The 14,396-nt window shown below is 40.1% G+C and overlaps 1 protein-coding gene across 1 annotated transcript in view; it reads right to left on the reverse strand.

The window, feature by feature from the left end:
- LOC122684839 (serpin B10-like) overlaps positions 1-13,180 on the reverse strand; it is a 14,223-nt gene extending 1,043 nt beyond the window's left edge. The window contains exons 1-4 of the mRNA XM_043889271.1: positions 13,066-13,180; positions 10,033-10,170; positions 8,925-9,042; positions 4,944-5,086 (exon numbers count right to left, since the gene is read on the reverse strand). Of these exons, the coding sequence (XP_043745206.1) occupies positions 4,944-5,086; positions 8,925-9,042; positions 10,033-10,170; positions 13,066-13,113 (447 nt within the window). The 5' untranslated portion in view covers positions 13,114-13,180. The remainder of the gene's footprint in view (positions 1-4,943; positions 5,087-8,924; positions 9,043-10,032; positions 10,171-13,065) is intronic.
- Positions 13,181-14,396: the final 1,216 nt, after the last annotated feature.

A 14,396-nucleotide genomic window follows, 5' to 3' on the forward strand; every position in this document is an offset into this window, starting at 1 on the left:
CAATGTTTTCAGGTCAGGAAGTTGCATTTTCTAAAAAAAGGCTTATCTTATAATGATGTAACTCTAACATTTAATATTCACACTTGGTCTTATTTTTACCATCCTCTCCAATTTCACAAATTTTATGACTACCTAGAAATCTTTCTAAACACTAGTAGGGCAGTGGAAGCAAAAATATAAACAATCTGGCACACATGAAAATTAGGCACAAGGCAAAGACAGACCACTTATTGCGTGTGAATTGCTCAGAAATGTGGTCTGACCAAAATCAGGCTTAAGAGATATTTAACTGATGAACAACTTAAATAATAACTTGAAGATGCACTGATACAGACTATATCTTCTGAAGAGTGTTTACTTGATAAAAAGTGTTCTTTAAAAAATGTTTTAGACTTTGTTTAATGTTTTAAAATTTATGTCTAATGTGGTAGTTTCTGCCAGAAGGAGGAAAAAGACCTATACTACCTGAAAGATTGTTATGATCAATCTACACAGCTTTGTTACTCATGATAAATATCTCTAGCTGTTGTTTGTGTGACTACCCAATGCTAAAGGTGTCTGTAGACTGTTTAACCTTCCTGAGGAATAGTAACATCAACCTTACAAAGTTTTGTAAAGCTTAAGTGATATGTGAAAATACCATACAGGAGGGATAAACACTAGAATCATCTTCATGTCAGACTGATGTCTCTTTTTAAAAGTTATTTTTTCCATGCAAATAAATGTTCCCAGGTGGTGCTAGTGGTAAAAAAAACCTGCCTGTGAATGCAGGAGATATAAGAGACACAGGTTCGATCCCTGGGTCGGGAAGGTCCCCTAGAGGAGGAAATGGCTACCCACCCCAGTATTCTTGCCTGGAGAATCCCGTGGGCAGAGGAGCTTGGTGGGTCCATGGCACAGAGTTAAACATGACTAAGGCGACTTTGCTTGCATTTGCAAAATAGACACCAACTCATAGAGAGAAAACAAATGTTACCAAAGGGGAGAGGAAAGGAAGGAGGTATGAATAGACTGATCCCTTTACCTGATCCAGTCCACCAATGTCTAATGGCAGTAGTATGAGCAGACTGAGGTCAGGGCTCTCATAGTAGAGTTGAAGGCCCACAGCATGTGGGTTTTCTATGTAAAATACTTGAAGTTTTTCTTTCATGAACATCATTTGCACTGGTTTGTTTGTAGTCTGTAGAATATATGCAGCAAAATCACAGGGGAGGTCTCTCACCAAATTCTTAATTCTTTAGCAACATTGGTTCCCAGTCGTCTGAGACACTGTCAAAGATGGTGAGCCTCTGCCAAATGCTGAATAAAATTATACAAACCTTGCTTTCTGGAAATATGTGTTCTACTGGATAACATCATCAATACATGATGTGGGAGTTTCTTTCTCTGACAGTTTATCATTATGCCATCCTCTATGAATCATGGTAAGCCTGATTCTACCAAACACTTAAAAGAGTATATAATCTTATGCAAACTATGCAAAGGCCAATGATTCAGAAACTAAGTTGCATTTCATATGCAAACATTTGAGACAGTCTTTTAATATCATTTTAATATCAAGGGCTTCCCTGGTTGCTCAGATGGTAAACCGTCTGCCTACAATGCGGGAGACCCGGGTTCGATCTCTGGGTCGGGAAGATCCCCTGGAGAAGGAAATGGCAGCCCACTCCAGTATTCATGCCTGGAAAATCCCGTGGACCAAGGAGCCTCATGGGCTACAATCCATGGAGTCGCAAAAGAGTCGGACACGACTGAGCGACTTCACTTTGCTTCAGTTTAATATCAGAAAACTGAAATTCACTAAGAGAATGAAAACCCAAGCAATAAACTAGGAGATAAGAATTGCAAAACACATGTTTGATCAAGTATCAGTATTGATCAAATTGATCAAATTTCAGTATCCAAAATTTGTGAAGAACTCTTAAAACTCAACAATGATAAAGCAATGAACCCTACTTTAAAAATAGGCAAAAGATCTGAACTGATACCTCACCAAAGGAAGACCTACAGCATAAGAAAAGATGTTCAATCCTATGTGCTTAGGGAATTGCAAATTAAAAGAGAAGATACCACTTCACAGATAATAGAATGGCTAAAATTTCAAAACTGGGATGACACAAACCTCTAGTGAAGATGGAACTGACATTCTCTGCCAGTGAGAATGCAAAGTGTTAGTCATACCCAATGGCAGTGCAGCGGTTTCTCACAAAGCTAACACGACCTTACCACGTGATCCAGCAACTGTGCCCCTGGGTGGTCACCAAAATGAGTCAAAAACATGTTCACACAAGATTTTGCACACAAATGCTTATAGCAGCTTTAGTGTAACTACCAAAAGCTGGAAAGAACCAAAATGCCCTTCAGAAAGGTGAATGGATAAACAAACTCTTACATCCTTACAATGGGAGATTATTCAGCAATAAAGTGAAATGACCTGTCAAGCTGCAAAAAGGCTTGGAGGAAGTACATATTGCTAAGTGGAAGAAGGTGGTCTAAGAAGACTGCATACTATGTGATTCCAATTATATGGCATTCTGAAAAAGGCAAAACTATAGAGACAGTAAAAAGATCAGCAGTTGCCAGAGGCTTAGAGAGAGGGATGAATGTGTTGAGTCCAGGGCATTTTTAGAACAATGAAATCATTCTGTATGATACTGTAATGGTGGATACATGACATTATGAAATGTTAGTAAAGCCAATGGTAAACAAAAGTAAAACCCTGCAGTTCAGACATTGTAGACTTGTTATTTATCCACTTTATGTGGAACTAAATGTCAATCACTCAGTCCTACCTTTCTGCTAAGGTAGTGGTCATGTGACCAGGCTGTTCATTCAGGATGCTCTGTGATGAAATGATTGTCTCAAGGATAAGCGTATGAGCAGGACCAACCAGAGTCTTCTTGGGAGCGTTCTGTTAGAGCTAGCAGCCAAGACTCTCTCTGTATTAATAGTAGAGCTGTGAAGCTAGAATACAGGGCAGTCATATTCCCTTGTCATGTGGATAAATTCCATCTTTAATAGAGAATTAGAGAATTCACATAATTAGAGAATGAGAGCAATAATGACGGGTCAAGGGTAGGGGCAGAGAGAACAGATTATGTTTGAGACTCTAGAGGTCCCACTCCTGGTTCCTCTTAGTTGCTTTGATGTTGTTTGGTCTCTTATTCATGTCCAACTCTTTAGCGACACCATGGACTGTAGCCCGCCAGTGTCCACTGCCCATGGGATTTCCCAGGCGAGAATACTGAAGTGGATTGTCATTTTCTTCTCCAGGGGATCTTCTCGACCAGGGAATTGAACCCACATCTCCCACAATGGCAGGCGGGTTCTTTACTACTGTGTCATCAGGAAAGCCCTTGAGCTAACACTAATACAATTCTCATGTCACTGGAACTGGTTTGGAATGCTTTCCTATCACCTACAGCTGAAAATTCCTAGTGATTTTATTAACCCAAGTAACTATCCAGCTTATTTCCAGTTAGTCTGTTGGATTGTAAATTCAGTCCCTTCTCCATCCGTACCCCACTGATTATCTGAAAATTGCCTATTGCACACAACCATATGGTTCTCAGCAGCACTGTTTAAGTGAGATCATCCACCCAGGACTAAGAGATTTTCACAAACTTCAGCCAGTCAGTTCCTTACCTAGGAATTTGGAATGTGACCTATCAAACTGGTCTCTAGAATGGAGGTTAGACTTCAGATTGAGAGAAGAAGGATGGGAGAAACAGTTGAAAAGATAGAGAATCACTTCAGTTCAGTTCATTTCAGTCGCTCAGTCGTGTCTGACTCTTTACAACCCCATAGACCACAGCACGCCAGGCCTCCCTGTCCATCACCAACACCCGGAGTTTACCCAAACTCATGTCCATTGGATCAGAGATGCCATCCAACATCTCATCCTCTGTCGTCCCCTTTTCCTCCTGCCCTCAATCTTTCCCAGCATCAGGATCTTTTCAAATGAGTCAGCTCTTTGCATCAGGTGGCCAAAGTATTGATAGAGAATGAATCCTGACAATATTTGAATCCTTGTTTCCACTCAAGTCCCAAGACCCAGCCCTTGGGTGTATCTGTGAACTTCCGTTAACCTCTGTTGTTACTGAAGTAAGTTCCTACTAGAAAAACAAGTGTTCTGTGTGCCAGCCCAGAGGGAAACCTCAAAGAAAGAGATGAGCTTTTACAATGTGTTTTATTTCTTTTTCTTCTGGAAAAGTAAGAGTTTGGTATAAGATAGTGCTAGTTTAGTAGAACAAGAACAGAACTAGCAAGTGAAGAACGTGGAATCTTGGTTCTAGCAGCCTGCTAACTGAAGCACAGCTCTAGTCACTTGGGGCTTTGCCGGTGGCTCAGCGGTGGAGCATCCAGCTGCCACTGCAGGAGACACAGGAGACCCGGGTTCGATCCCTGGGTCGGGAAGATCCCCTGGAGGAGGAAATGGCTACCCACTCCAGTATTCTTGCCTGGAAAATCCCATAGAAAGGGGAGCCTGGCAGCCGACAGTCTGTGGGGTCACAAAGAGCGATTCACACACATACACACACACACACACACACACACACACACACTGGACATTTAAAGGTTGTTTCCTCTATTGACCAGAGAAATTGTAATGCAATCAAAATAAATAAACTTGAAATGAATCTAGTCACTTAGCCACACTGCATTTCTAACCTAGGAAATAAGTGCAGTAACTGCCTCACCCACTCTACCATAGTCGCGGCAAAGGGTGAGGGATAAAATATGTGCATGGTCTATTTTCAGAGAATAAAATAATGAAAGGGTAATGTCCAGATGGGATGAAACTGGGGCTTTTAGGTCATTCGTCCCTGCCTGAGTAAAGAGCCATAGTTTACAGGAACATATATTCAGATAGAATGAACTTAGAATAGAATTTCATTTGCAATGTCTTATAAAATGCATACTGGTTATTAACAGGCTCCTACCTTGTTTATTTTGAAAGACTTTTCTGTGGCATTTTGGACTAAGAATTGATGTTCCCAGACTCCTTTAAAGTAAAGGGCATTTACCAGAACCATTCTGGTTGTAGGCTCCACAGCATCATCAGGTAGGATATTCAGGATTTTTCCTACAGAAGCAGAGGGACAGATTCCAGATGATATAGTTATGTCCTGGTGAAATGCCACACTTATAAAACTGATGATTATGAAATACCATTAAATGGCAACATAATCACAAGGATTCAAACCAGGAAGTCAGTATTGATAGAATACTTTTAATATTAACAGATCTATTTAGATTTCTTCTTCTAAAAAAAAAATTATGTAGACCATTTCTAAGTTCTTACTGAATTTGTTACAATACTGCTTTTGTTTCATGTTTTGTTTTTTGGCCACAAGTCATGTGAGATCTTAGCTCCCTGACCAAGGATCAAAGCTATACCCCATGTTTTGGAAGGCAAGATCCCAGCCCCACTGGACTGCCAGGGGTGTCCCCTATTTAAATGTCATCTGTTGTTTCAATAGTGTCCTTTTTTTCTAGGCCAGAAATCAATCCAAGGGCTCAAGTTGCATTCAGCTGTCATTTCCTCTTAGTCCTCTTTAATCTGAGGCAGTTCCTCATTCATTCTTTGTCTTTCATGACCTTGATACTTTCGAAAAAAATAATTGTAGAATGCTTAATTCTCAGTTCAGATTTGTCTGATGCTTCCTCAAGATAATATTTAGGTTATGCATTTGGGGGGAGAATATTACTGTTATGGGCTGAATTTTGTCCTCCCCAAAAGATACGTTCATTCCTAACCCCCAGTCTCTGTAACTGTGATCTTATTTCAAAATAAGGCCTTTGCAGGTGCAATCAAGTGAAAATGAAGTCATACTGGATTAGGCTGGGGCTCTGATTCAATGACTGGTGTTCTTATAAAAGGAGGGAAATTCAGACACAGACACACAGAATGTGAAAACACAGAGACAAAGGAGAGCAAAAAAAGAAAGCCATGTATCAACAAGGCAGAGATCAGAGAGTTGCTTCTACAAGCCAAGGTTTGCCAGCAACCATCAGCATCTAGGCGAGAGGCATGGGATGGCTTCTTTCCTAAAACTTTCCGAAGGAGTGGAAGCCTGGCGTGCTGCAGTTCATGGGGTTGTGAAGAGTCAGATACAACTTAGCGACTGAACAACAGAGCCCTGTTAACACCTTAATTTCAGATGTGCAGCCTCCAGAACTATGTTGTTGTTATGTTGTTTCTCACTAAGTCATGTTTGACTCTTTTCGGCCCCATGGACTCTAGCCCACCAGGCTCCTCTGTCCATGGGACTTCCCAGGCAAGAATACCGGAGTGGGTTGTCATTTCCTTCTTCAGGGGATCATCCCAACCCAGGGATGGACCCTGCATCTCCTGCATTGGTAGGCAGATTCTTTACCACTGAGCCACTAGGAAGCACCAGAACTATCAGAGAATATATTTCTATTGGTTGAAACCACACAGTTTGTGGTCATTTGCTATGGCAGCCCTCAGATTTATGGCCATTTCTATCATCATAAGAAGATCTGGACAGCTCTGTGAGCTGGCGAAATGGATTCTGTCATGCTCCTTGAGTGCATCAGCCTATATGGGGAAGATGGCAAAACCCTTACGCAAACCAGTCTTGTGAGCATCAGACAGTTACTCTCTACTCAGCTCTGAAAGGCTTTGCTGGGGTGAAAGACAGCACATGAGTTGTTCCCTGCCTTCCTGTCCGTAAGGCCCCCTCCTGTCTTCCAGAGAACCAAGTAGGCAGTGGGTAGGAATTTGAGAGCTGAGATTTAGTTTAGCTCTGGCACTATAATTGCTTCTACTTCTAGTGGAAAAGACCTGCTTGTCAATGCAGGTAGACATAAGAGACATGGGTTCGATCTCTGTGTCAGGAGGATTCCCCTGGAGGAGGGCTTGGCAACCCACTCCAGTATTCTTGCCTGGAGAAGTCCATGGACCAAGGAGCCTGGCGGGCTGCAGTCAATAGGGTTGCAAAGAGCCGGACATGACTGAAGTGACTTAGCCAGCTCCTCTGCTGAGTCCGTGTTGTGCGTTTCAATGTGCTTTTGCCTATACAATCACATTTGCTTCTCATAAGGACTGGAACAAGGCAAGTAGTTTCTCTCTGTAAATACAGGCTAATCTATAATTCTCAAACCAGACTCACATTTGGATGAATCCAAATCAGGCATAAGTTAGGGAAAACAGTCACTCCTGGTTCAGCATGGCTTCTGAGTCACTAGTTCAATGAAAAAAGAACTGAGAATTTAGGGCTGCCAGCTTCCTCAGTTCCCTTCAACAAACATTAATGTTCAGAGCAACTACCATGAGCGAGGCTGTTATGTGTTAGTGATTCAAAGCAGAAACTCGAATAAGGTAATATTACTGCACTTGAGTCTTTGAATCTAGTGAGAGAGGCAGGGACTTCAGTGAACAACTGAACAATTGTTAATTTGGGGAACAGCGTGGTAAGTGTCAAGGTAAAGTTTCCCAAAGGGGCTTTGAGAGCAAGTAGGAAGGCTCTTATCCCTGAGGGAAGCCCTGAGTTGTTATCCAATGGCCATGAGGGGGCCAGGAGTGGCAGGAAAGGGGACAGTTTCAGACTGAGGGGGCACAGGAGCAAGTATGTGGGGTCGTGAGATAGCACAGGAATCTTCCAGGATTCTGTGTCACTTAGAATTCCTGAGCATTAATTTTGAGTCAGAGAATGACAAGAGTTGAAGTAGAGAGACAGGCAAGACCCCGTGGTCACGCTGAGCTTCTATGTCAGTTTAGGGAGTTAGGATTCATCTTTTATTACAAGTCCGGGCAATTAACTATCTTGGTTTGTCCAAAACTGAGACTTTCAGATACTAAAGTCAGGAAATTCCCAGGCAAGCTAAGGCAAAATGGTCACCAGAGCATAAAGTGTATCAGGTTCCCAAGTTTGGGATATGAGTAGAATTGATGTGTGAAAGTTTCAGGGCATCTGCTGAAAAGCAAAGAGGCTTTCTTTTCCCTATTTCCTGCTGATTGTGAAACTGACAGATGTGAAGAATCATCTCCTGTGTGCACGTGCTCAGTCATGTACCACTCTGCGACCGCATGGACTGTAGCCTGTCAGGCTCCTCTGTTCATGGAATTCTCCAGGCAAGAATACTAGAGTGGGTTGCCATGTCCTTCCTCAGGAGATCTTCACAACCCAGGGATTGAAGCCGATTTCCTGCATTGACAGGTGGGTTCTTTACTGCTGAGCCACCAGGGCAGCCCAAGAATCATCTTAGACAAATATAAAAGCCCCATCTTGAAGATGCAGGGCTAACTCACAAGATTGTGTTTCTGGATGGCCTCTGGGAACAGAATGCTTATCGATCTTGTGATGGTTAGGTCAGAGATAAACTCCTATCTTTTTTGGACATGAATCTGAGCAAACTCTGGGAGATGGTGAAGGACAGGAGGCTGGTATGCCGCAATCCATGGGGTTGCAAACAGTCAGACATGATTTAGCAACAGAATAGCAATAACGACAACAAACTTCTGTCTTATTACTAAATTACTATATTTTGAATCTCTGTTACCAGAGTTTAGCTCATACTCTAAGTTAATATATGACCTTATTCTGAAACTTACTTAAAGGTATATAGTATATTGAATGCCACATTTTAATTATTCATTAGCAGCTACTTTTCTTTAGAAACCACATGTGTAGCAGTATTCCAGAATTTTTTGCATTTCTCTAGAATCCTCTTTGAAATTAGTGGAATCTGATCATTCTCTTGTTTACTTGGTATTAATAAAATGGTTGCCTTATCTGTTTTAGATAAGACTTAGAATAAAAACAAGTGTTCTGAATAAGTAGAATGTGCCCACAGTTCTATTTAAGAAATGCACATACTTAACACATAACACAACTCAAAATGGCAAAGTGATACTTTTAGAAAATACACGGGTGATCACCTTGGAGAAAGCTTACCTTCAGTCTGTTTTTCAGCCCAAGAGTTGATCTCCTTTCTGATTTGGTTGGAAGCTCCCATAAAATTCACAGACTGTGGCTCTGCACCAAAGTATGTTTTCACGTCTTCTACATATTTCTGGAAGATATAGGTAAAATCTCCTTTTGTAGATTTTTTCCCCCAAAGCTGATCAATCAAGTCTATTTAGATTATCAAAAAAAAAAAAAAAAACAAAAAAAACCAGCTAGATGGATAATTGCAAACTCCCAGCCCATTGATTTCTTCAATCTTTCCATATTCCAGCAATGGTTGAAAATCAAACTCCCCTGTGTAAACTTAGCTGGATGCAGACTAGCCATGCAAAACTGCAGTTGTAGAAGGAAGGCCCGCCTCCCACAGCTCGGAAGCCTCCACATCCGTATATATATTGGCCGTGTGGCATGTGGGATCTTATTCCGGGAGTCTTAACCACGGCACAGCTGGTGCTATCCCCCTATCCTATTCAGGTTCTTTACTTCTTACCCGCTGGGCATCCGGGCCTTCTGGCTCTGTTGCGCAATGTGCCAAAGAATGTGATGGACCAACACGGAAGAGGTGAATGGTTGGCTGGGTTTGGGATCGACCCCTCTGAGGATCTGCATTGTGGGGTCTCAACCCTCAAATAAAGAGTAGTTGACTTCACTGCATGTAAAGAATCTTTTCTAAAGTCATGATGTGAAGTGATTTATTTGATCCCAAAGTCAGCTTCGCTCTTGAGGACGGAGTCTCCAGCCACACTCCGATGACCATTCCACCTTCTGCTCCTTCAGACTTACCATATGGAACAACTCTAGATCTTTTGTTCTATTTCCCATGAAACAAATGCTGACCCAGGGGTTATATAAACCATGTAAAGGTTGTATCCCTTTATTCTGGGCATAAAGTTCTGATCACTAGATGTGGTTTGAGATACATTATGGGTTTCCTTTATAACTTGACACATTGGTCAGTCTAAATGATTATCAGAAATACTGACCACATACATTAAGATTGTCCATGGGGTCTGTGGAGAAAAGTACAATGAGTTTATTGATTGATCTCACATGGGTCTTTCTTCCCATGAACTTAAAATATGATGTTTGCACTTACCTTATGGAATGGATAAGTTTTCTTCCCATAGATCCTGTTGGCGGTTTTAAGTATGCAAGCAAGGTTGGAACTGTTGATTTCTGAAAGAAGTGTCTGGAAATCAGAGTGTATTTCTTCAGGCTTGCCCACACTGAATTCCTTTAAAAAAAAACATTGGTCAAATAAAAATGTTGAAAAAGAGCTATGTGTATATGAGCAACTTAGAATGAAAGAAATGACTTCATGTTCATGAACAAATGCTGAAATCAATTGTACAGTAGGTAAAATTTGTTTCTTTAGCATTGTTAGTGCAAGATATAAAAGTTGTTGAAGCACACTTTTCTTCACACTTAGTTTGCAAAGATAAGAACAAGGTTGAAAGTGAAATAGTTCTGAAGGGAAAGAAAAGGGAGAGATAAGGGGAAAGAATATGACTCTTTCAAAAAGTGTAGACATTGTGTACTCTACAATTTTCACACAGTTTTAATATCTTTTTCTAAGAAAAATTACCTATTAAAGGTTGCTGAATTTAGCCACCAAGATAAAAATGCTAAAAATACCTTCTCTTTATTTATCAAATGGATATAGAAATATAAGGCATAACTTTTTCCTTTTCTTTTCACTGTCAAGACAAAATTTGCTCCTGGTCTCTGCTAAACTGAAGAATCGGTAATTTCAATAAAAAGGCAATACATTAGCACATTTTGCAGAGCTGTGATCATTTGAAATACACATCAGTAACTACAAGCCAGTCATTCCTATAGCTGCAAAACAAACGATTAATGAACCAAGGGAGCTCTGATTTGACTTAAATGGTGAGTTACCTGAACTAACTCTTTAAAACCAAGAGCTGCTTTTAAATAAAATTTTAAGTTGAATTTAAATGGTTAGTTTCTTTGCTTTAATATGTTGCATAAGACATTGAAAATAACTTTGGGAATAGTCTTAGATGTAAAATTCTCATGTTTTCCATGTTTCCTTTTTATCTATCATTGTTTTCAGAAGAAAGTTATATATTCAACTAAGTGCATCATGTAGCCAATTTAAGCAAAAGCCACCATTGCCCCAGTTATCTGGAAAATTCAGGAATTTTAGTTCTTTTTTCTACTTAAGGAGTTCAGTTCTCACTGCCAACCACCATCTGATGATGGAGTCAGAGTCACTGCGTTCATCCAGCATTTATGTGAAAATTCACAGCAAGGATGTGGACTCTGTGTTTCTGTTAAATTGTCCAAGAAGAGAAAACAAGGCTATAATGCCATCTCCCGCACACATCCTGGCTGCAGCTCACAGAAGGGAATGATGTCTTTTTTTCCCCAAAGTTTCTGCTGACACACGGTGACAGACTGGAACCACTTACCATAGAAAAAAGCAAAAAAGGGGTTGCCTAGACAAATCATTAATTTCAAACTGAAGCTGTTAATATTTAAGTAGCATTGAAATAAAACAAGGGTAAGCAACATCCAGCAATACATTTATACGAAATGGACCAAATTGAAACTTATCTAAGATTAAATCTATCACATTCATAGTTAAACCTTTTCATAATTAGCCTATTATTAACTCATTGTGAACCAGGATATTTCTGTGAACCAAGATTCTGTTATTGCTCTTTTTAAGCCATGCAGTATCTTATAAATTACAAGACTAAGGAGATATTCTCAGTTCAAACTGACAGAATATGTCCCCTGCCTGTCTCATTCAGAATTATTATCTGTCCCATTTCCATATTTGTCATGGAGGCCACTCTCTTGGGTGGGAATTCTATCCTTGGCCTTTCGATTGCTGTAGACTGATATGGATATATAGAGAGCTGAATTTATATATATATATATGTGTGTGTGTGTGTATATATATATATTCCTATATAGAGCTGAATTTATTTGCTTCTATTTTTATTTAAAACACACACATTTATGTTTACACATGCATAGATACACATATATATGGCTATTAGATTATATATGTTTTGCTATATAAGGTCTTCCTTGGTGGTTCAGCTGGTAAAGAATCTGCCTGCGATGCAGGAGACCTGGGTTCGATCCCTGGGTTGGGAAGATCCCCTAGAGGAGGGCACGGCAACCCACTCTAGTATTCTTGCCTGGAGAATCCCATGGACAGAGGAGCCTGGCGGGCTGCAGTCCATGGGGTCACACAGAGTCAGACACTGCTGAGTGGCTTTCACTTTCACTTTGATATATAAGGCTACACACACACATACACACTCTGATTTGAGAATGTTCATATCAAATTAATAACTGCTTATACAATAATACTGTTCTGCTATTTTAATGTTCTTCATGGATTCGTTAGATTTGTCCAGACAAGCAGGAACTGAACAAAGTAACAATCAAATAAAGCACGAGGAACAGACTTCACCTGATTTTTCTATCTGTGTCTTTTAAAATCAATTTGTTATTTTATTTTTTTATTGTTGGTTGCGCTGGGTCTTTGCTGCTTCACGCAGGTGTGTGGGCTTTCTCTAGTTGAGGTGACTGGGGGCTACTCTCTAAGTGGGGCTTCCCTTGTTTTGGAGTCTAGGCTCTAGACACACAGGCTACAATAGTTGCCCTGCAGCCTGTGGGATCTTCCCTGAGCAGGGATCAAACCATGTCCCCTACACGGGAAGGCAGATTCTTAACCACCGGGCCACCAAGGAAGTCCTCTATTTGTGTTTTTAAGGAAACCCTTCCAAGATTAGAAAGATGATGACTAACGCTATTAAAGTATGAGCCGTCACTTTCTTGAAATATTTTAACAATCAAAATAATGTTTTGTTTTTTTTTTTAACATTGAACCAAACTTAATAACCTCATCTCTCCAACTGATTTTGTCAGAGAACAGGGCTTCTTAAATGGTTTTCCTAGAAACAGTTGTCAGTTGATTCACTTTCTCAGACTTATTTTTAAGGTCTGAAAAATTTGTGTGTCTTTTGTTTTGGAAGACATGATTGTAAAATGTGGATTATTTGGGTTTCAGGAGAGGAATGAAAGTGAAAGCCAAAGAAACATTTCATTTTAAGACAATAGAGGATAGTTGATCTTTCTTACTCACTTGGGCCATTTGGGCTGCAGTGGTCCCTTTGGTGCCTAAATACACCATGGCCAAGGAAACTGAGATGTCCCAGGGAGAAAAGAAGATATTTTTACCCTCAGCAGATTCAGCTAGCTTTTTGCTAAACTCCAGAGCAAATTGGTTGATAGATTTTGCTAGAAAGTCCTTGAGAAGATCTAAGAAAAATGAAGCAGTTAAAGATCATGTTAATAACCCTTTCCATTTATTTTACTTTTGTAAATGGATTTTTTGGCTTACATAATTATCTTTTTTATCACCCTTCATTGAAATGACAAAAGAATGTATTATCCAATATGATTATATACATAATAACCTGTGTAACAATCTATACGGGGCTTCCCCGGTGGCTCAGTGGTAAACAATTGGCTTGCCAATGCAAGAGATGTGGGTTCAATCCTCGGAGCAGGAAGATCTCCTGGAGAAGGAAATGTCAGCCTATTCCAGCATTCTTGCCTGGGAAATCTCATGGACAGAGGAGTCTGGTGGGCTACAGTCCCTGGGTCACAAAGAGTTGGACGTGACTTAGCAACTAAACACCAACAACAATAAATTATATATCTGTTATATATACCGTCATAAGAACTGAGCAAACATAATTCCAATATTATTTTCAATATTAGAAAACTGAAGTCCAGAGACGCTAAGAGAACGCCCTCAAATTCTAGAGTTGATGTTCCTGAGAGAACACCTGGATCCTGGTCAGTTAGTGGTTCCCTGTTGAAAATGCCAGAATATAAATGGTAGTGTAATCGGCCAAGTGATTCTTCTTAATACAACACATACCTGCTGACTTTACCAGTAAATGAGGAATAGTTATACACCTTTTTGACTTTTTACTTTTTCTCACTTATCTTTTACCCCTGTTTTTATACTTTTTAACCTTTTTCATTTGTTCACACTTTGACTTATCACTTATGATATCCTGGTTCCTGGAGAGCCTTTATCCTCCTTTACAAGAAGTTGAAACCCAACTCTGCTCCAGATCTTTTCCTCTGGAAGCTTTTTATGAACTTGGGGGTTCACAGGAGCATGTCTGCCACCAAAGTCCCATAACGTAGGTTTTACCACTTGCTTGGCGCTTATCACACTGCTAGTGTTTTTATATATATCTTTTCGTCTCTAAGATAAGTTCCCTGAGAGCAAAATTTTCTTACTCTGTTTTGAGCATCAACTAGCACCCAGCTCAGGACTTTGCACAAAATGGAAACTTACAAATACTTATTTATTATTTAAAATGTTTATAGTTTGGGTTCTAGTCACCATTTTTTAAAATCTATTTAAATCTGAAATCTTTCATAGTTTAATGGAAA

Source organism: Cervus elaphus, chromosome 27, assembly GCF_910594005.1.
Source record: "Cervus elaphus chromosome 27, mCerEla1.1, whole genome shotgun sequence".
In the NCBI taxonomy this organism is placed as follows: Eukaryota; Metazoa; Chordata; class Mammalia; order Artiodactyla; family Cervidae; genus Cervus; species Cervus elaphus.